This window comes from Physella acuta, unplaced genomic scaffold, assembly GCF_028476545.2.
Source record: "Physella acuta isolate Inbredline_101_S28 unplaced genomic scaffold, ASM2847654v3 ptg001419l, whole genome shotgun sequence".
Taxonomy (NCBI): domain Eukaryota; kingdom Metazoa; phylum Mollusca; class Gastropoda; family Physidae; genus Physella; species Physella acuta.
Window position 1 is genome coordinate 250,782 of NW_026732934.1, and position 22,749 is coordinate 273,530.

Below are 22,749 nucleotides of genomic sequence, written 5' to 3' on the forward strand. Positions count from 1 at the left end.
TGGTCTATATATAATCTTGAACAAGGAAAATACAAATAATTCATTTAGTATTTTTTAAAATATATTTAAACTGGTACATAATAACATCTGGTCATAAAATGCATTGAAATGTAAAACAAGAATTTACAAAAATTTTATCTCATAAAACCTCTTAAAACACTTTGTAGTCAGAATTTAAAAACAAATCCTTAAAAGAGGTTAACAGTAATTAATTTAAAAGTTTAAAATTAAAAACAAGATAACCTCCTGTAAAATCTTAAATTAACTCTACATATAATCAAAAGCAACAATAAAACAAAATTTCCAATAACTGAACACTTGAGTTATATCATTTCAAATATAAAAAATGGTAAGAATGCAACAATACTACAAAGTACATAAAAGAAATTAATGAGATTATAAAACAAGTTTTAATTGTAACCATCACTAAAATAACTTTCAAACAACCATACACACACACACTGATATTCTAGACCTAATCAGTTTTTTGTAACTTGGCTTCTGGACCTGCAATAGGAAAAACAACAGACACATTAAATTTAAATATTTTACACATATGTATTGCTATTACATCCTAAAGTGAAATTACTTTATGAACAAATGAGGCTAATATTTCACATGCACATCAAGCTACCTAAGAAATAAATATAATGATGTGTATATTATGAACAACCTTCATGAATTGATTCTGATCATAAATAAAATTAGACTAGCATTTTATGCAAGCAGAACATAAGGGTGTACTACATCACATTGAAAATTGTTATCTTCAATAAAAAAAATGCCTGTTTAAAGACAAAGTTCTTCAAAATAACTACTTTATTTTTGGAAATAACCTGGCTCATGGGAAAGAAAAAGGTGATTTCGAGAAGAAAAAATAGCAGAATCTCACAGGGAGTTTACATTAATTTACTACAAAGAATGGTTCTAAATTGAAAAAAAAAAGTTAATTAAAAATAAAAAAACTTGTTTCTAATGATTACAGTATTGAAAGAATTATTGAAATCATGTAATTACATAAAAATTGTTTTTGATTTTTATTTAAAATATATCCAGGATCATTTTAAATAGAGACTAACACATAATCAAGGTTATTGAAAATATTGATTCTTCCACATGGCTAACATTTTTAAAAATATTGTAGAAAAAGTTCATTAAAAGAAAATGTTCTTAAGTAATTACAAATATAGCTCAAGTATTAATTTTTTAAGAAAGTAAAAATACCTTCGTCACCATCCGCGTCACCATCCTCTTCATCATCATTCTTTCTGTTCTGTCTTCGTTTACCCTGCCAAAGATAAATTTAAAAAATATAAATGGAAGCAACTAAAAAATGAATAGATAACACAGAAAGAAATTTAGAATAACAATAATTACCTGAGGTCCTCCTCTATTATTTCTTCCTCCCCTCTGATTTCTTCCACCACCTCTGCCTCCTCTACCACCACCCCCCTTCTTTCTCTTGTCCTGTTTTTCAGCAATGTCTTTGAACATTTTCTTCCAGTACTCTAGTTCTTCATCACCTGCATAAAAAAATATATAATAAAACCATGCATAAAACTCTTCAGCAAGATAATTGTGTATGGAGTAATACTTAATTTAAATTAACAACAAGAAATAATTTCTAACATACCATCAACAACTCTAACTTCTAGTTCAGCATTATGAATAACAATTTTTCCTTCACCAGCAGCCTTTGCCTTTTCTAATGTTGGAGCAGCACTATTAGGTTCCTTAAGTCGAAGGTAACCCTTAAAAATAAATGTTTTGAATGCTAGATAAATTGATCATTAACAAGTTCAAGTAAGCAAGATGGTTTTGTATTAAAAAAACTTGAAAATGATATAGGCAAGTCACTAAATTGTTATGAGAATTCTGAAAATCTATCCAAAAATGTAACAGATTCTAAAACCAAAAATTTTAAACCCTGAAACTTAATGTGAAAGGATTTTTAAAAAAAAATTGACAATTATTTTATTTCTTTTCAACACGATTTATTTATATTATGTTCAATATTCAGTATTTCAATGAAACTTGGTGACAATCTTCAAACAAAAATTAACATTTTAAGGAGTGTGTATATAACAAACTTAATTAAGAATTGTATACCCACCTCTACCACATGTGTAATTCTGATGATATAAATGGCAATACAATTTCCAAATATAAATCTTAGAACTAGGTAACTCGACCCACAAAGTAAAAAAATATACACTAGAGCTGATAAAAATTACACAAACCAAAATGAAGTCTGCTGACTGATTCTTACCTCTGTGACTCCTTTGTCAAAGTCAACCCAGCCAACATCTCCATGTGGGGAGAAAAACTTTTTGATCTCTTCTCTAGTTGTTTCTGGATCCATGCCCTTTAAGTGCAACACTGCATTCCTGGTCATTTGTTGTTTTGCTTTCTGAAATTCAAAGGAAAAAATGCACCTTAATGTCAAACAATGACTAATTATTACAACAGGAGGAATATAATAATAAAAAAGACATACTTCTTCCTCCTCCTCTTCCTTTTCTTTTTCAAGCTCTTCTTTTCTGAAATAGGAAAAAAAACCTCCATTTATTAAACAACAGAAAACAAAAAAGAAAACCACATTTTTAAAAATAGTCTAATAAAAACATTGCTTTTTTTGCAATAACCAGGGTTGTTTAAAAATGAATTTATACAAAAGTATAACCAACCCTTTTTGTGCATTATCACCATCTTTCTTTCCTTTGCCTTTCCTGCCTTTCTCTTTAAAATAATCAGCCCTGAGATGAGATAAACAATGTATTAGCCACTTCATACACCTGTCAACTAAGATAACTAGAGACAATCAAAGGTAAAGGCACCAAAATAGACTGAGCAAAAAAAAAAAAAAAAAAAAAAAAAAAAAAAAAGACTCATACAGAATAATACCACAAACAATATCTTTTATACAACACTTACTTAAACATTTTGACAAGAATTTCAGTGTCATTATATTTTGTGTTTTCTTCTGCAATAAATTTCTCAGCATCATCCTTATTGTGAAATAGAACAAATACTGATCCTTTGAATGTCTTTTTATGGAAGTCCTTCTTCATGAAAATATTCTCAACTGATCCATATTTCTCAAAAAACACCATTAGATCATCAAGTTGAACATCCAATGGAAATGTTTTCTGAAACATACAATTGACAGTTTTAATCAAGTATAAGAGTACCTATGGAAAAGTAACCATGGAAATATATCAGTGGTAATATGTAATGCCACTTACAGCATAAATTGATCTTGCTGTTATTTCATCACGTCTCTCTTTAGTATCACCTGGTAAAGGTTTTGATGGGTTCCTGCGAATTTTTTCACCTTCTTCATTCACCTGGATTTTAACATAGTAAAATGTTTAAATCGGGCAATATTAGTAATAGCACAAGTATAACAATTTAAACACATGTATTATTTACAACATTTATTTATTTTCCTTACACTTTTGCTTGTATCAAGATTTTGAAAGAAGCCAGAAAAAAAAATGTTATTAATTTTCTACAAACATGTAATACATTTTAAAAATAATATAGACAATTTAAGTACTGAACTTAAGATTATTTTTCAATTAACTGCATTTTGCTTTAACTTTTAAATGCTTTGAATGCCTGGGTAGCAGAGGATTAAGCATAAATACCTCCACAATCTGATTTGTTGACTTTTTCAGAGCTTCAAAAATGACTTTTGGATCCTCTGTAAGTTGTTTAAGACGATTAAATGTCAAGAGTGTCTTGATAGTAACCCCTGAAATACTTGGTTAAGAAAAAACAACAAAAAAGCAAACAATCATTTGAACATCATTTCCATATTAATGAACCACACAAAAATCTGCCAGACATATAAAATGCCTCGAAAGGATACAACCATCATCTTCTTGGACTTTTTCTTTGAGAAACTTGTCTTTCATGAGATTCACATCACCAAAGTAGTACTAAAAAAATAATGAAATAGCTATTAAAATTTAAGTTAGTAGATTTTGCTTACTCAACAAGCTTCAGTCAGTTTAACCAAGTTTACCTCAATTTGCTTGATGATCTTTTCTGCAAGGACTTTTGGAACAGCATCACCACCATCACCATTAGTATTGACATCTGTCATTTTGTTCAACTGGAAGATAGGAAATTGGGCTAGTAAAGTTTTGAGGATGAAAAAAAAAAAAACAAAAAAACACTTAAGTTTACTGCACATGCAACATTTATAATATTGATTCTTAAGCTATTAAATTTCTCAACAATTGTTTATGAACACTTTAGACTTTACTGGCAAGTCCTTTTGGGTTAGTAGTAAAACTTGAACCAATCAATGCTTAGCAAAAAAATAGCTTGTAGATATAGCCTATATAGCTAAGCATAAATGTCAAGGTTAATGTAAAAAAAGTGGTGTTCACAGAAAAAAAAGTTTATTAAATAAATATTCAGTTTTTGATGTCAATTAGGCCTAGATCTAGAATCTATTAGTAACATTACTTTATTCTGCAAGGAGGGGGAATGCCAGACAAATTTGTCTCAAGGTGCGAGATGTGATCTCACAGGCTTTAGAGGCAAGTAATGTGACATGTAAGACAGCGGCTGAATGTGACGGACTGTAGTAGCATGGGAACAACATTTTAAGTAGGCTATCTTATTCAAACATACAATAACACAGTATCTATAGTATAGGCTGTATTTGCATAATGAACAAATAAAATAGGCTCCATATGCAAACAAGCTTGCAAATTTCGAAAAAAAAAAACCCTTTAAAATTGCGTGCAGGTAGACATGACTAAAAAGAATAAGAATATTTTTGTTTCTAAGCTTATGAATAGAAAATAACAAATGTCATTAGGCCTACAGTTAAATTTATGGTTGTGGAGTAGAATCTATTACTTTATTTTTTGTTCGTGTCAAGCAGTTATTGTTATAGATCTAGATTTAGATCTAGAAACAAGAACAGTAAGTCAGTAGGCCTTGAAATCCTGCTGCAGTGCATGTTGAATTCAAATCAAAAGGACACTGCAATCCCTAGCAAAACGTCTCCCCAGCCTGTAAATTCCTAAACTCTAAACCAACATGCAGGATTGTTGCAATGAGTTAAATATAAACACAAAATAATAATAATAAGGAGGTTTGGTTTAAGTTAAATTAAACTTAGGTTGGGTATCTCAAAAAAAAAAAAACCAATGTGACGGCCTCTCATCGACATCTGTGTCACTCCAAATGACATGATATGGCAGGAAACAGATTGGTACCGCAAAATGCATATTCGGTCTTCGCCGTTCATAAACTTTCTAACCAGACATCGTTGGGGGATTTTGTTTATACTAATAAATAGAGCAAGGTTTTTACAAGCTTCGTTAGCAACATTTTTGTGGAATTCGTTTTTTATGACATTTTGTGCCGCGGCGAAGGATGCGAAGTATGCAAATCTAGACGGAATGGATCTACTTGGAAAGTACGTGTACTGCACTAATAAGGTAAGAAATAATATTTTGTAAAAATAACTATTATTTTTTTATGGATTTTCCATTAGAAATGATTGCTGTAAATTATGAAAGTAAAAAAAAGTATATTTGAATGCGTTTTTTCTTTAATTTGAACAAAATGACTGCCGAAAATTACGACACATCGGCGTCGCTGAAAGCGGGAATTTCAGTTAATTTTTTACGGATATAAAATTGTATTTTTTTTACTCCGAAGCATGTATTTAAATAACAGTTAAGTTAAATCTATTTAATTCTGTAAAATATAATTATTATTTTGCCGTAGATACTTTTTTTTTTATTTTTAATGATTTTCTGTCGCGGAAAATCGGTATTCGCACCATGCACGCACACGTAGTAAAACTAGACTTATCTTTAAAACACGAGAATCTCGAGTACACTGCGAATAACAAAGTTTTTAAATTTTAGTTCACTTTTGACTTTAAGCCATTTGTTTTAAATCGAAATTAATTGATAATGTAATTATTTCAAAGTAAAAATTTTCCGTCTGATTGGGTTCTAATCTTCGCCCACTGAACCAGCTTACGCACGACATTCGCGCGAGTCTGTTTCTTCGCAATAGTCTGTATAGTGTCGAGGGCTAATCCTAAAAAGAATCGAGTCCTTACTAATCTAATGTTTATTAAAATTAGGTACAAGTGTTGGAACACATGAGAAATAACAAATTTAAATTTCTTCAAATCTATAGCCAAAAGAAAGTAGAACTTTATAACTCTGTAAATTATGAATCGAGTGACGGCTGTCGTGAAAACGGGAGCCATTGTACTCTTTTTTGTAGGGTGACCTACTTTTATTATATAAATTTAAAATTCGAAGATTTGATAAGCAGCTGAGTAGCTGAATACGCATGCGATATGGCTGGTACGTTTTGGGATAGGGATCGAGTACACCGTAGAAATTTTTTTTCTTAGAACTACGCGTATTTTTTTTTAAATCAAAAGATACTTACATATTAGCTGTGGATTTCAATTTCATTACAGAACTAATCACTAACTTTAGTTTTTAAAAGTGATTTTGCTTCTAGATCTAGCGTATTTTCAAAATTACGTAGATTCTAGATCTAGATCGATTTTACTAACTATTTGACAAACGTGTCAGTAAAATGAGGTCACCGCTTCCAGATTCTTAGGTTTTAATTATGTTTGTCATTTTGATCTATTATAAGTAGCATTAAAACTACTGCATCTATCATCAACATTGTTTTTATAGGCCAGTTCTAATGATACATTCTGTTCATTACCAATTCTAATGAAATCGTATCAGGCCCTAATTAACACCCTGTTCACTGACACCACACTATTTGAATGAGGCCACAGACAGTCGTAACTTTAAATTAATTTATAAAGTACTAAACAATTATAATTAGCCATGTAAATGCTGCAACTATAATAAAAATTGGCATAAAGACATATTTTACTAATAATATTTTTTATATAGACCTTCTATATTTAACTCTGTTATTTTTTTCTTCCCCAGAGTGTTTTTAAAAGCCAGAATTTTGAACATTTTTTAAAGGGGATAGCGGTCGGTTTTTTTTTCAAGAATAATTATAGAAAAAAGCTATAAACTGGTATATTTTGTAAAGTTTGACATAATTACAAATAAATTTATGCCTAAGTGACATTTCTGTGTAATTATATTGTTAATTTTGTGAATTTCGTGGATTTTAGACCTTACTAGATCTACATAGATGTAAAAAAAATGTCATTTGAGTGAGTGTGGTTAATCTAAATTTTGAACGTGATGTAAATGTCTAGTGCTATTAATTTTTATATTTTTGATTTCCTCGATTGTTAAGCAACAAAATTGATATATAATATGTCAATATTTGTTACTTTGAAAATTGGCGAAAATCGACCCTAAAAGTAGATGTTTGAGAGTTGAATCTGTTTCCTGCCATATTGATAATGAAATGAGTCAAAACAATAAAAACAAAAGGTAATCTATCGTTTTGGGTACGTAAAATCGCCCGCGGCTATTAATGTATGAAAACGTTACCTCATTGTCAAGGCTGTAATAGAAGTATTTTGTCATATGTTTGTGTCAAATATTATAGATAAATGAATAATAAACCTAAATCAATGGCTAAATATATCAATATAGGCCAGAAATTAACTTTAAACAGCAGTGTCTGCAAGCAAGATTTCCTATATAAACAGCAGCCATTTGTAAAATAGAGTGACTTCCGCCTGAATCTTGCGCTATATGTCTATAAAAATAAAACTTTAACAAGATGGCTGCTATAGTAAATGAGCATGGTTGCATCTGTTGGAAACATCGCTGGTGTTCATTTATTACTGAAAAGTTTTAATTCAATTGTTTAAAAACAGGTACATGAATGAAACAAGGAAACATTTTTGTATTTTTCAAAACATAAATCCTCCTCAAAATGTGAAATAATTATTAAAATGTAAGGAGTCACCTGTTTTTCACATTACTAGTCGCGGGCGATGGTAATCTATCGTTTTGGGTACGTAAAATCGCCCGCGGCTATTTATGTACGAAAACGTTACCTCATTGTCAAGGCTGTAATAGAAGTATATTGTCATACTTTTGTGTCAAATATTATAGATAAATGAATAATAAACCCAAATCAATGGCTAAATATATCGATAGGGTAAAGGAGGGCGTTAAGAGCCGTGTGGTATTAAGCCCCAATCAACACCCCACCCCCACAAAACCCCCAATTACACTGCTAATCTACTAGTGAGGTAACAACCACTGCTGTTCTTTGATAACAGAGAAACAGAGGATTCATTTTATGTAATTTATGACCCACTTGGTCCAATAGGGAGAGGATGAGACAGGATTTAATCCCACTGCTCTTTCCCTAAAATTTCTCATCTCCATAAAACCATTTTGTGAACTTTTTTTCCAAATAGACATATCTTGGGAAACTTCACTTTGTAATAAACCAAATAAGTTTTTCAAGCCCATTCTTTGTTCCTATATTAGAGCATTGGTTGTTGTACATTTTAACACTATTTTTATAGCTATGGCTAGAATAGTTTTATTTTGGTGAATTTTTTTTGCACAGTGATTATTGGTGCCAAAACAAAATGGCCGACATTTGTCCCATTTTACCATGCTATAAAGTTTTTATCATTATCAGAGTAAAACTTGACTGATCATTACCATAATGGTTTTATTTGTTAGATAATAACTAAATCTACATGAATACATTAATTTTGTCCACTAGCTTGCCTGTTTAGAAAAGTTATAACAGATACTGTTATGTGGCTCTTAAAACCCTATGTGCGAGTTTCTCATTTATTAGACCACTGAATATGACACTGGTATAGGAATAGTTAACACAAAATGTATTAATTGTTAAACAGACTTGTGTCTAAATGATAGAAATACAATTCTAACCTGCTAAAAAGTAAAAATTCAGCCATCTGATGTTAGCAATGTAATTTTTAAAATGGTACTTGTACTTATTACCCCTAAGGGGCAATACAGCCGACTCAGCCCCCACCTGTTTCTAACCAACCATAAAACTTCAAATCTCTTTGTAGGTAACAGGAATAAATGTTCTTAGGTCTCAGCCAATCTGGGGTGGTATGTTATGTAATTTATGACCCTCATGGTCCAGCAGGGAAGTAAACAGACACATTAATACCACTGCTCCCCCCTTACAATTTCTTACCCCCATGATACCCAGCCCCCACCAGTTTCTGGCCCACCATTAAACTTCATCTCTTTGTAGGTAACATGGATTACAGTTACAGATCTCAGACAATCTGGGGTGGCATGTTATGTAATATATGACCTTCATGGTCTAGCAGGGTGGAGACCAAAGAGGAATGAGTACCACTGCTCTCCCCTCACAATTTCTCACCTCCATGATAGCCAGACCCCACCTGTATCAAACCCACCATAAAACTTCATCTCTTTGTAGGTAACAGGGACTAAGTTCTTAGATCTCAGCCAACCAGAGATAGCATATCCTTATGTAATGTATGGCCCTCAGGGTCCAGCAAGGAGAAAAAAAGGGGAAACCAGTACCACTGCTCTCCCCTCACAATTTCTCACCCCCATGATACCCAGCCCCCACCTGTATCTAACCCACCATAAAACTTATCTCTTTGTAGGTAGCATGGACTTAGTTCTTAGATCTCAGCCAACCAGAGATAGCATCTCCTTATGTAATTTATGGCCCTCAGGGTCCAGCAAGGAGAACAAAGGGGAAACCAGTACCACTGCTCTCCCCTCAACATTTCTCACCTCCATGTAATGTTATGTAAAGCACACATGGCTTATCAGTGGAAAGCATTAAGGCAGATTAGTTAGTACCACCCCTTTTTACATACAAGAATGTTAACTCTGGACAGCTACACACTAGTATACTAGCTACACACTAGGCATACTAATGTGCCTACTGTAAACTACTAGACTTTAGGCCCTATGTAGTATGTACACCTGCAAATGTATCAATTGTAGACTGGGCCCATTGGGGCCTAGTGATAGCTAGTATCAGTTAAAGTGTGTGTACACAGCATTAACTATTTTGGGGTTAGAAATTAATTATTTTTATTGCAGAGTTAGTCTAAACTAGGAGATAATACTTATTGCCCCACTGCCCGGCTCCTTTCGCCCCAAATGCTGATTTTGGGGGTATGACAATAAATGTTCAATTAAACCCATTTAAAGTATATTTAATAGAATTTGTTATTATTTTTATATTGTGTAAGATATGTTAGATTAATTTTGCCATATTTTCAATACTAAAAAATTCTTAGATTAGTAGAAATCTTTAAAAATGTACAGGTGCTAAAAAGTGTGGCTCTTAACGCCCTCCTTTACCCTATAGGCCAGAAATTAACTTTAAACAGCAGTGTCTGAGAGCAAGATTTGCTATATAAACAGCAGCCATTTGTAAAATAGAGTGGCTTCCCCCTGAATCTGGCGCTAAAAGCTTATAAAAATAAAACTTAGACAAGATGGCTGCTATAGTAAATGAGCATGGTTGCATCTGTTGGAAACATCGCTAGTCTTCATTTATTACGGAAAAGTTTTAATTCAATTGTTTAAAAACAGGTACATAAATGAATCAAGGAAACATTTTTGAATTTTTTAAAACATAAATCCTCCTCAAAATGTGAAATAATTATTAAAATTTAAGGAGTCACCTGTTTTTCACATTACAAATCGCGGGCGATTTTACGTACCCAAAACGATAGATTACCGGCGATTTTACGTACCTAAAACTTTACCAAACAAAACTAGATTTCTAGATTCTAATTCTACTCTAATAAATTTAAATTTATAGTCAATCCAACTTTGACTCCTAAATATTTAATTTTTATTTTAAAATACTGATAAATGTACCTTAAATGTACCTAGATTCTAAATCTAGATCTGATCATCTACCAAATCAACGTCGTCAACAGCTCGTACAATCCACTTCTGCTATTACACCACGCTTCTTAAAGTTTTAAAGCTTAGCATCGCGGTAAGTCTAAATGTAGCAATGCAACTAAAAAAACCGACAAGTGAATCTCAATATGAAGCCAGATCTAGATCTATTAGGACATTTGGGAACTTTGTTTAGCTAAACAATTAATTTAGCTGTCTTTTTTCTAAACCATTTTTAAAATCACTATGTCTAGATCTAGATATTAAAATAAATCTAGAGATATATAAAAACAGTCAACTTGAAGTAGGTGAAGGCGGGGCTTTGAGTCACAATTCTGTCTATTTGTAATATAATAATATTTGACCCATTTAGAGTAAATCAATACTAATAAGACTGAAGAAGAGGCAACGCATACATTTAAACAATAAATTGAACAAGTAAAATGAACTTAATCTTTTTAATTTTTTAAGATAGACATACAGATGAAAAATTTGCTCTGGTTTATGTTGTTACTTCTTGTCCCGTGCTGGAGCAGGTTGACACAATAAGTCACGGGGCAAAAAGTAACAAAGCTACTGTAGAAGTGCAATCTAGCCATCAAATTTTCATTAAACTGAAATCAATTAGTAGTGATGCCTTTTATATCACTATCAACATCATTTCCTTGCTAAAATTCCATGGGGCTGTGGTACGAATAGTTACAACAAGGGACATGGTCATGGATGAAAACCGCACCCGAAGCCGCCATTTAAAAAATCAATTTTATATAGCAACGAAAACTTAGTGTATTTGGATTAGTACTATACTAATAATAGTACTATACTATACGTTACTGCAGAGGCGTAGCGACCACTCTCGGCGCCCGGCGACAAACTTTCAATTTGGCGCCACCTCCCCATACATTTTTTTTATATTTATAATTCAAAACTGCAGCTCAAACGACCTTTTAATTTGTTTCCAACCCGCTTTGGCGCCCCTAGGGTCGGCGCCCGGGGACATATGTGCCCACCCGCCCCCCGTCGCCACGCTCTGCGTTACCGCACCGGGTAACACCTACCTTACTGACGCCACAGAATAAAAATATAATTTCTCGAGACCTCTGCAAAATAATCAACATTAAACCAGAAGATTATGGCAATCAGTGAACATACATAATATTAATTAAATTAATTATTTTTTTTATATAATTAAAACATGTTCCCCAGCAACACAATGTGACTTCTAACCCCACCCAGAGTGTCAACTGCCTAATTCTGTGTTTTGCATCAGTCATTCTAGCACAAGCCATAAGCGCTATATGGCCTGCTACAGAGGCTTCTTCCTCCCCAAACTCTTGTTTGGGTAATGCGAGCGTTTTATGTAGCAGGTTGTAGTTTCATGGGGTTAGGGTTGTCAACCCTGGCTACAGGACATTAACACCCTCAATTATCCCCCCCCCCCCCCGTATTTACCCCCCGGAGCAATTACCCCTTGTCAATTACACCCCTGGAGAAATTAACCCCCGCCCCTCATGTTAGAATCCTAACTCTAACTCAAATTCTATACTTATATATTACATTAATCCTAACATTAAGAAAAAGACCAAAACCTAAGCATCCATTCAGCTTAAAACTTAACACAAAACCAACGCTAGACATTGGTTTAAGCCTAACCCTAGCCATAACCATAAACCTAGCCCTAACCGTGTCCGGGGGGGGGGGGGTAAATGACAGGGGGTAATTGACGGGGGGTATTTACTCCGGGGGGGGGGGGGTAATGGCCTGTTCCCGTCCACCCTACGCCCAACTCTCCTTAATTCTTTATCAGAGTATCTTCCAGGCATCTCTTCGGGGGGGGGGGGGGGGAAGCTGTGCCGAACGAGATGGAATTTATGTAGTAAACATACTTTTACTAGCGTCCGCCCCCCCCCCCCCCGGGATAAAAAGAAAGAAACACTGTTCTTGGAACCGGCGATATGTCACAGAAAGTCGATCGAGGTGGACTTGTAATTTAAATTCTGAATTTCTCATGAATTTTTAAATTTTTTTGTTTTGTTTTATTTTCCACTTTTTAGTAATTCGTTTTAAATAAAGTTGACCAGAGTTTCTTTTAGGTACTGCCCCTCCCCTTTCGAAGCACATCCACAAATTAGCTATTATAAAATCCTATCTAAACCATTCATAAAAGTTAGGATAGTCAGTTTTTACTCAAAATTTCTTATTTAAAACAGTAGTGGACTATGACTTCAGCCTGCTTTTCTTTCTGGATAAGGTGGCTTCAATAGACTTTGGCCACACAAGAACAGTGGACGGTAGAATTATTCGATTTTGGAGCTTACTCCTTGATGGGTTGCTGACAAGTCAGATCTACCTGGGGACTTTTTAAGTCAATCCATCGTGTGCTATCCAGCGCCATCATTTGATTATAATAATTTCTTGTTTTAAAAAAAAACCTAATTTAAGACATGTGGAAATTCAATTTATTTTGTCTGATTATGCCTAGCCTAATTTATACATGTGTATTAGTTCGCTAATGTGGATAGATAGTAGATGACCAGTTATCTAAGGGATACTTGTTTACTGGTAAAAAACAAAGAAGTATGTTACCCTAAGCCCTAATCTGTGTAGCAAAAGAGTAAACTTGCATCAGACCACTAGGCCTTGTTTCTTCTATTTTTATTCAGTCAATAGTGTTGTGAATGGGCCTTAGACAAGGTACGACGATCCAATACAGAAATAAGACAGGGCGGAGTTCTTCATTATTATATTTTATTCCATAAACTTTACACAACTAAATCGAGACGACAGACACAGGACGAAGACTTCTAGTTCCTAACACAACAAGACTAAGATTGACTTCCACTAGATCTATCTCCTAACAACCAGCACATACTCTCCTACGTCACATCATTTACTTTTGTCACGCATTCAGAATCTTTTATTAATCACACTACACACATACTCTCAAACCCTCAACATCTTTATTAAACACATTCCACTACACTCATACTCTCAAACTCATTCATTACACTATGGTCCATTCTAATAGTCATATTCAAACAGATTATCTCAATAAAAAATAATGCTTATTCTTTTGATCAAAATAAAATTTATTAGTCCAAAGTTTGAATCAAATTTCAAATAGAAATATCATAAGCACCAAACAACATGTTAAATTAACATCACAAAGCAGTTTAATTTATAAATAGAAGCAAAGGTAACAACAAGGTTAATATAAACAAAGTTGTAGTTTCTATTTTCTAAAATCATTTATGGTGTCAACAATGAGAAAAAACTGTCTGGTGTAATGATTTTTTGTCTATCCTTTACATATTTAAACATTAGTTCTGTGATTAGAACTATTTGTACACAGTCTAGGTTGTAGGAATGGTTGAAGCCTAAAGGAGATCAACAATTAGGCACAAAAATAAAACAACTAAAGTGTGTGCACTTATGACAGGTAACAATTCTAGAACTATAAAATACAATTTTTTTGAAAATGCATTTTCAAATTTTAAAAATACTATTTTTTAAACAAAAAGAATCAAACAGAGATTCAGATCTGCAAATAAATAAAAATAAAACCACTGAAAATAAACAACCTCATTAAAATAAACTTTGAACCCACAATGGCATCACTGTATTAACTCAAGAGGGAAAGTTTAAAATCCTCATCAACAATTTTTGGTAGCCAACTTTCATTATGCAAGCTGTACTTTTCCTTTAAGACATCTAGCAATTGGTTGTCCTTAGTTACAACAAACTTTGGGTTACCTTCAAAGACAAAAAATAAATAAATAAAACAACAGAGGATTACAGTAGGACTAGTAGTAGTAGTAGAAGTTCAATGACAATTAGGTAAATAAAAAAAAAAAATGTGTGAGCATTTGTATCATAAAGTATTGAATTTTAAAAATTCAAATAACTAAATATAAAAAAGTTTACTTTTCTTTTCTAATTTGTACACTGTTTAAGTGAAACTTTTCATAATGTTTTCAAAAGTGCATTTTCAAAGATATCACGCTAAAGAAAATTGAAAAACCTATCTATCTGAGTAAAATTTAACAGAGAATTCAATACAAACTTTCACATATCAAGTATACAAATTTTACATAGAAAAAGAACATGTGTAAAATAAACATGGAACAAATAGAAATAAACAAATTAAATATATAGCTTTGTGCAAAATGAGTTTCACTAAAAGTAACCACTATCTTTTCTAAACACATGCATAGGCCTACCTTGTACTTCAGATTCTAATAAACTGAAGTATCATCAATCTGAAATTCAATATGCTTAGGTGCTCCTGTCTTGGTAGAGGGCTCATCAGATATACTAAAGAATTAAGGTAGAATATGCAGAAGGTAAAAAAAAAAAACCCAATTGTTTTAAGCGAAAGATTATAAGAGAATAAATGCAGAATTTTAATAATGGTTAATCTGAGCTTAGCAGTAATTTTTGTGTCTACCAAATCAAGTCTACTGTCTGGGTGTTCTATTATTGGTCTCTAGTTTAAACATATTTTTAACCTGATATGGTTTTTGAAAAAGAATGTCTTCAAATCAATAGTTTTAATCTTCTGTATGACATAACATGTAATTTAGAAATACAATTGTTTGAACACTGATCTCTCAACTAATGTGGCTGTTATGTTTCACAAGCCCTAGTAAAGTATTACAGTTACCCTTTTAAAAGGTTTTTAGTAAAAAGTTTATAAAGTCAAACTTTAATTCTTTGGTGTGGTGTTTATGTCAGTCTTTAATGATCACTTTGTTTGATTGAAACATGCATGTTTACTTGAATGTGGTTAGTGCAGAGATTTAAAACTTCATTATCTGGTCTGTGTGCCATTTTTCAAACAGCTAAAATCTACGATAAAAATAACATACTTACCTAGAAGTTTTGAATTTTGGCTTAACAAGGATAGGCCCATGATATGTAATCGTTTTATTTGGTGGTGGTTGCTTTATTCACAAAAATTAGATAAATAATAATCCATCAAATTAGCTTAAACATTTTCTATGAGATATAATAATGCTGTCTTTTTAAAATGTATTAATAATTTTAAACCAAGACATTGAAGGAAGTGATAACTTTAAATACTAGTATGACATATTCACATTAAAAGAACAGCTGCAAAAGTATGAAATAGCATATGTGTCAACTAAAACTTTGTTGCTAAATAACATTCAGACAAACTGGTAAACTTAGGTTTGATCACCCCCCACCCAGACACCCCTTTATGAAAACATAAAGATTATGTTAATCACTACTGTAGTAGGGTGGTACAACACACCTCTGCGACTGTTAATGTATCAGGGACTTTGTGAATGCTCTTGGGAGCGATTGGTTATAGTACAGCAGGGACGCTGGGTGCATCTCCTGGTACAGTTTAGTCATCAAATGTAATGAGTGCGTTTTAAAACTAAAGTAGGCAACTTGATTCTCACAGGGTCACCCAACCCCCATGGTACTGGCAGATGCGTCTGGTTCGATTTAGAAAACAAACATAGTATCCACCATGTCCTTAGCGTTAAACCTTTTTTAAAAGAAACGTAGCACCATAGTATTCACGGGGAAGCCTGGAGTGCCAAATAGCACCGTGATGGGGCACTGGAGGACCCGCCTGGTTTGATTTAATCAACGATTATTGTAACCCTTCGTGTCCTAAGTGTATAGCCATTTATAAAATTAACGTAGGTGCCATTGTGGTCTAGGGGGTTTATGCACTCTTGGTCACCTAACTGCTGCTGGGTGCTGGCAGATGCACCTGGTGCAGTTTTACCGCTGAATCAAGTAGTACCCAAGTGCTAAGATTGCAGCTCGGGAACTCCTGGGAGCCAAACTGTATCTAACTTTAATAGCACAAACAAACCTGAATAGTTTCATTTTATATACAGAGATTAAATTGAAATATCTATACAATACAGAAAAGGACATTGTGCTTGAATAAATTTATCGGCTATACAATATTAGATTTCTTACCCCAATTTGATGAACATAAACATCATCAACCCAACTTCTTCTTCTTTGTTCTTTTTTATCCTAAAAAAAAAAGAGGGGACACAATGGTGAAATAAAAACATGAATGTTATTTGTCACGCAGTGGCTTTGTTAAGAATGTTAATGGAATTAACATTATCATTTTTCCCAACATACATATACAAGCATATAATTATACACACAATGGAAACCCCCACCCACCCCATGGATAATATCTGCCTAAGCCCATGATGCTTACTTCTAAAACGAAAGAATAAAAAGTGTCACTGCATACAATTTGCTACAGCAAAGAAGGCTAAAATAGCTTACTGATTTTATTCCAAATTTTCTAGTTAAAACAAAGGCATTAGTAATATTACAGCTAGTCTTTTCTATACTTCAAAACTTATTAAATGCAGTGTCTTGTTCCCCCCCCCCCCCCAAAAAAAAAAAAGAAATTTTATGTCAGTGTCAATTATAACTGTTTTACCTAGATCTAGTAGTTTAAGATTCCATTTCAATTGTTTAATACATTCAATTTAATTCTGAATGTTGAAGCAAATATTGTACCTTGTGTTAATCCTATAGGCTTCATTTTTTTTACCTACATCAACTTATTTCACATGTCATAAGAATTAATTGCATGAGCTGATTTCCTTCACGTTTTCTATAAGTATGAGCAACATTGCTTACTTTTTAGCACACACAACTCTTGGCAGAGATGGAGGGTTCTTCATACCCATGTTTTTTTTGGCTTTATTTGGACTGAGTTCTTTTAATATTTTGGTCTGAATTGAATTGTTGCTAGTATGTGGTGCAAATGCTATCATTATCTCTTTATATTTCATGGACTATAGAGGAAATATTATCTGATGCTAGGAGCATCGTTACAGGATGGCAAACCAGACTGATGACCATTGAGAGTGTTATTATGGTCTTACAGGGCTCAGGTACAATTCATAGTTTTTTTTAAAAGTTTAAATTTATCATAAGTGAATTTGGGTAAAGGGTAAAATATCACTTACACTACGACGAATACAACACCCAACAGGGCACCATATCAATAAGGCTACCAGAATGGTTGTCATTACAACATTAGATTTGGCAAATTGCTCTGAAAATGTACAAAGAATAAGATTACTGAGGGGTTTGATTCATAAATATTAAAGAACTCTAGATAATACTTTCCAAAATACATACAAATAGTAAATCTTGAATATCGCTATAGTTAACATTTAAAACTAAGCATGTTTCTTTAATTAAACAATTTAAAAAAAAAGGTAAAAGGGTTAATGTTCACAGTGAAGAAAACTTAGTTTTATAATATGGTACAACTAATAATTTTTGTTCATACCCAATTTTTCAAAATCCTGAATACATATTTTGAGTATTATTTCTTGAAATTATAATTTAATTAATATCATAATTAAATATTATAAGGAAATACTAGGTGATGATTTATTAATGTAAAAATAAAACAGAACTTGCTGCTGAAGTTGAGTATTATGATTATGATACAATCAACTATAATGAATCGGTGTATTGTGTTACATATAAAAATTGTTACGGAATCTATACGTTTTAGTTAACTTTGGATTTTAATGGATTGTATTTTTGTGAGTGGTTAGTACAGTGTGACTTGATATTTTAAATGTACTTAGTTGTTACTTGTTTGTTTTTACTAATTATTAATTACGAGCCGGCCCGCGGCATAACATACGCCGCTATTTAGTTGTTTCTAATTTTCAATAATTCATAATTTGTGAATTCGACAGTACCAACGCTGACACTGAAAATATTTCTTTAAAACACTATAAGTAGCTCGTTAAGGACCATAACCCCCCCCCCCCTTTCCTCCCCCCCCCCCTACGTTTAAAATCGTTGGCTCTGCTTGTAAACATTTAGAGTGAACACAGCTCACTAAAACCATGTAGGGGTGGGGAGGTAGGGAGAGCGTTTGCAGCTTGTTTTCTAACGGCTCGAAGAAGAGAATTATATATATAGATTATTTATATTTATGTAATCTAAAAGTATAAATAAATTAGAAATATTTGTTTGCACTTAAAAATGTATCAATTTCCTTATTTTTGTTTAAATAGTAATTTTGTCTAAATCTATATCTACAAAAGCTTTCAACTAACTTCTAACAACAACAAGAGCAGAATTTGTCATTATCACATATTTTATGATTTTGATTTTATTTGATCATGCTTTGATTAAGTCTTCATAAAGCAATAATAATCGTATCTGCACATATGAAAGCTTCACATTTTTACTTGCTGCAGTTGATTTTTATTTGTATACCATTTTTAAGCGGCTCTAACTATTTAATTTAAAGTATGCTAACACATTTTGTTAATTAATTAAATATTAAAGTTTTAAAAATGTTAATTAAATATTAATTAATATTTTTAAAACTTTAAGTTAAATATCCTTTTAAAGTTTAAGCTTTAAAAATAGAAACAATTACTGATGGAAAAATGGCTTTGAAAATAGAGTCTATTAAAATTTTCAGTGTTATTTAAGCATAAGAAAATTATGATTGCTAATCTGTTGTACTTTTCTATTGATTGGAATGATTTGTAGTTTGGTAACTCAACGAAAATAAAAAAACAATACACATTTTTAAACATGGTAAAGTAAACAAACAGGTCATGCTGACTGGCAACTGTATTAGATATAGGGAATTACTGAAATGGGGTGGAGTGGCCTTGCAGTAGAGAGCTAGATGGCTAACCCGAAAGTTGCAAATTTGAATCCGGGTTCAAGTCAGTAGACTGTCCCTGAGTCCACCCAGTTCTGATGGGTACCTAACTCACAATAGGGAGAGTAAAAGTGGCTGGGCACAGTGCTGTCCACACTATCCTTTCATTTGCTGAGGTCACAAAAACTAGTAAACTTTACTTCACTTGCCCCATAGACTGTCAGGTGGACGTAGGTTTTTAGTTGTAATAATTATATTGCAGCACTTTAAAATTGTATGAGCCCAATTTTTAGAATATGAAATGTCTAAGCTCTAAATTCAAACTTAAACGTGAAAGGCTACTCAGGGACAAATGGAACAGAACATTCTTTTGTTCAACCAACTAGACTGGGCAAATGCCATTGTGGTATTAGCCAGCAAGTTTCCACCTCTTCACAAATACCATTGAAAACACAAAATTTCAACTTTGGAATTGCTAATAAATTATAGCAAATGATCCTCAATCAAACAATTATAACAAAGAACCATCTCACTTACTGATTTTAACTGGGCTTTGAGAATATAAAAAATCATACACCCGGTTTATGGTTGAAGATTGTGAGGGGATGCAAATACCTTGCTGAAAGTTAGGGTTAAATAATGAACATAGCTTTTCACAAACATAACTTTGGAGCAGAAAAAAGTGTACAGCCACATTTATAAATGTACATTATTAATATTATTTTGCAGCTACTAAAAGGGTACCCCAACTAAACTACAGTAACAGGCTAGATATCTGAACCCTGTGCATAAAAATATATTTGTACAAAAACCTTTTTTTTTAAACTTTAGAGTTAGCCTAAGTTGATAAAGGAATTTGTATATGGATTTTGACTTAGCTTTTGTATTAGAAATTGTAGCATGATCTCACAATAGCCAGATATGCAACAACAACTACCTCGCAAAACCCGGCATTGCATGGGCTTCCATCTTCTCTGAAATCCTCTGAATAAGGTTCGCACATCCCAGGGTTCTTTGGGTCCGAGCTATCAAAGCAACACCATTTGCATCCATTCTCTGTAAGCAATTTTAACAATTTAATAAGGAAATCAATTAGAGCTAAAGACTACAATGTAGATTGACACCAAGAAAATGTGTTATAGCACAGCTGATTAAAAAAAAGTGAAGTCTGACAAAAATGTGTTTTAAGTGGAATATGGGTTTTAAATAAATTTAATTATCTTAGGAAGTGACATAAAAACTGTTAGAACTGTTTGCCTACTGTAAAGTGAGATCTATAATTAAAAATGATGACTAAGGTTTAATGTTACAACCACATGTCCTAAATGTATTACTTGAGTTTTCGTTGTTTTTATTTTGAGAAATTTATTATTATTTGTCTGAATAATGTAAACTACACAGAAAAGGTATTGCCTACACCACTTTAAATGATATTTTAATTTAGTAAATTTTGGAGTGTCAGTCAGAGTTTTATCACCAAGTTGGCAACTCATACAGGCAGCATAAGCCAAAATTAAAGGCGATCAACCAAAACATTTTGGCCAAAAAGTTTGAGATTGGGAGATTGGGAAATTGGCTTGTACATAGCTACAGACTATTCCAGTTGAAGATTGTAAAAACTGAGACAAAGAAAAACCTAAAACATTTCCTGCTTGTCAACTGGCTACTTTTTAAGCAAGTATTACATCCTACACAGGGATTGTAATAGTAGATCATGTTTTGCATTCTTTATTGTACAGCTGCAAAACTTTGGAATTCATCTTATTTTAACATCTATATATATAATTCTCTTCTGGGAGCCGTTAGAAAACAAGCTGCAAGCGCCTCTCTTTCTCTCTATCACTATCACTACCACCCCCACCCCACATTGTCTGGTGAGCTGTGGTCACGCTAAATGTTTACAAAGCTAAATGTTTACAAATCGTAGAGCCGGGTTTCTATTAGGGGCAGATAATTTAGTTTGAAGGCATGCAGACAGAACGAGTTTAGCATTTGTCAGAAATACTGTATTTGAGAATACATTTTGCAACATCGTCTAAGATATAAAGATTGATGCCTTTGGGAAAATATGACCGTGTAGTAATACTGGATTGCTTGTAAATATGTAAATATTAGTTATCTTGTAACATTCACACATATTTATCCTGCAATATCGATAACCTATTGTATTGTACAGAACAAGTTGTAGTGCCTAAAACAATTTAGTCAGACATACAGCGACAGGACAGGCGACGGGGACAGGGTGTTGGGGAACAGGATATCTGGCTACCAGGAACAAGACCTCAAGTCAACAGGAGCAAGACATCAGGCCAACAGGAACAAGACATCAGGCCAGTGGGAACAAGACATCAGACCAGTGGGAACAAGACATCAGGCCAACAGGAACAAGACATCAGGCCAACAGGAACAAGACATCAGGCCAACAGGAACAAGACATCAGGCCAACAGGAACAAGACATCAGGCCAGTGGGAACAAGACATCAGGCCAGTGGGAACAAGACATCAGGCCAGTGGGAACAAGACATCAGGCCAGTGGGAACAAGACATCAGGCCAACAGGAACAAGACATCAGGCCAGTGGGAACAAGACATCAGGCCAACAGGAACAAGACATCAGGCCAGTGGGAACAAGACATCAGGCCAACAGGAACAAGACATCAGGCCAGTGGGAACAAGACATCAGGCCAGTGGGAACAAGACATCAGGCCAACAGGAACAAGACATCAGGCCAGTGGGAACAAGACATCAGGCCAACAGGAACAAGACATCAGGCCAACAGGAACAAGACATCAGGCCAGTGGGAACAAGACATCAGGCCAACGGGAACAAGACATCAGGCCAACAGGAACAAGACATCAGGCCAGTGGGAACAAGACATCAGGCCAGTGGGAACAAGACATCAGGCCAGTGGGAACAAGACATCAGGCCAACAGGAACAAGACATCAGGCCAACAGGAACAAGACATCAGGCCAGTGGGAACAAGACATCAGGCCAACAGGAACAAGACATCAGGCCAACAGGAACAAGACATCAGGCCAGTGGGAACAAGACATCAGGCCAGTGGGAACAAGACATCAGGCCAGTGGGAACAAGACATCAGGCCAGTGGGAACAATACATCAGGCCAGTGGGAACAAGACATCAGGCCAGTGGGAACAAGACATCAGGCCAACAGGAACAAGACATCAGGCCAGTGGGAACAAGACATCAGGCCAACAGGAACAAGACATCAGGC

The 22,749-nt window shown here is 33.7% G+C and overlaps 2 protein-coding genes across 5 annotated transcripts in view; both read right to left on the bottom strand.

The window, feature by feature from the left end:
- Positions 1 to 60: 60 nt before the first annotated feature.
- On the bottom strand, positions 61 to 10,952 carry LOC131927564 (lupus La protein). 2 transcript variants are annotated; one of them, XM_059283273.1, is made up of 13 exons: positions 10,824 to 10,952; positions 4,031 to 4,120; positions 3,875 to 3,944; positions 3,651 to 3,757; positions 3,246 to 3,347; positions 2,935 to 3,149; positions 2,688 to 2,756; positions 2,498 to 2,540; positions 2,270 to 2,410; positions 1,634 to 1,751; positions 1,378 to 1,523; positions 1,225 to 1,288; positions 61 to 507 (listed from the first exon to the last, which is right to left on the bottom strand). In XM_059283273.1, the coding sequence occupies exons 2-13, from the start codon at positions 4,109 to 4,111 to the stop codon at positions 476 to 478; spliced, it is 1,188 nt and encodes a 395-aa protein (XP_059139256.1). In that variant the 5' UTR covers positions 4,112 to 4,120; positions 10,824 to 10,952; the 3' UTR covers positions 61 to 475. The 2 variants fall into 2 exon arrangements, with proteins under 2 accessions (XP_059139256.1, XP_059139257.1); XM_059283274.1 differs by having other exon boundaries at positions 10,835 to 10,935.
- A 2,777-nt stretch (positions 10,953 to 13,729) lies between these two features.
- The window catches only part of LOC131927568 (ADAM 17-like protease), a 38,573-nt gene continuing 29,553 nt past the window's right edge, over positions 13,730 to 22,749 (bottom strand). For all 3 annotated transcript variants that reach the window (XM_059283280.1, XM_059283279.1, XM_059283281.1), the window contains exons 18-24: positions 20,453 to 20,571; positions 20,053 to 20,134; positions 17,837 to 17,925; positions 16,815 to 16,874; positions 15,723 to 15,793; positions 15,071 to 15,164; positions 13,730 to 14,603 (exon numbers count right to left, since the gene is read on the bottom strand). In XM_059283280.1, the coding sequence (XP_059139263.1) occupies positions 15,086 to 15,164; positions 15,723 to 15,793; positions 16,815 to 16,874; positions 17,837 to 17,925; positions 20,053 to 20,134; positions 20,453 to 20,571 (500 nt within the window). In that variant the 3' untranslated portion in view covers positions 13,730 to 14,603; positions 15,071 to 15,085. The remainder of the gene's footprint in view (positions 14,604 to 15,070; positions 15,165 to 15,722; positions 15,794 to 16,814; positions 16,875 to 17,836; positions 17,926 to 20,052; positions 20,135 to 20,452; positions 20,572 to 22,749) is intronic.

What these genes read in the sequence shown, in the direction of transcription:
- LOC131927564 (XM_059283273.1), bottom strand. Translation starts at nt 4,111, where the DNA reads ATGACAGATGTCAATACTAATGGTGATGGTGGTGATGCTGTTCCAAAA. An exon ending in AGGAAGAGGAGGAGGAAGAA is followed by an intron (nt 2,411 to 2,497) that starts GTATGTCTTTTT and finishes TTTGAATTTCAG; the next exon opens with AAAGCAAAACAACAAATGAC. An exon ending in TGACGCGGATGGTGACGAAG is followed by an intron (nt 508 to 1,224) that starts GTATTTTTACTT and finishes TTCCTATTGCAG; the next exon opens with GTCCAGAAGCCAAGTTACAA.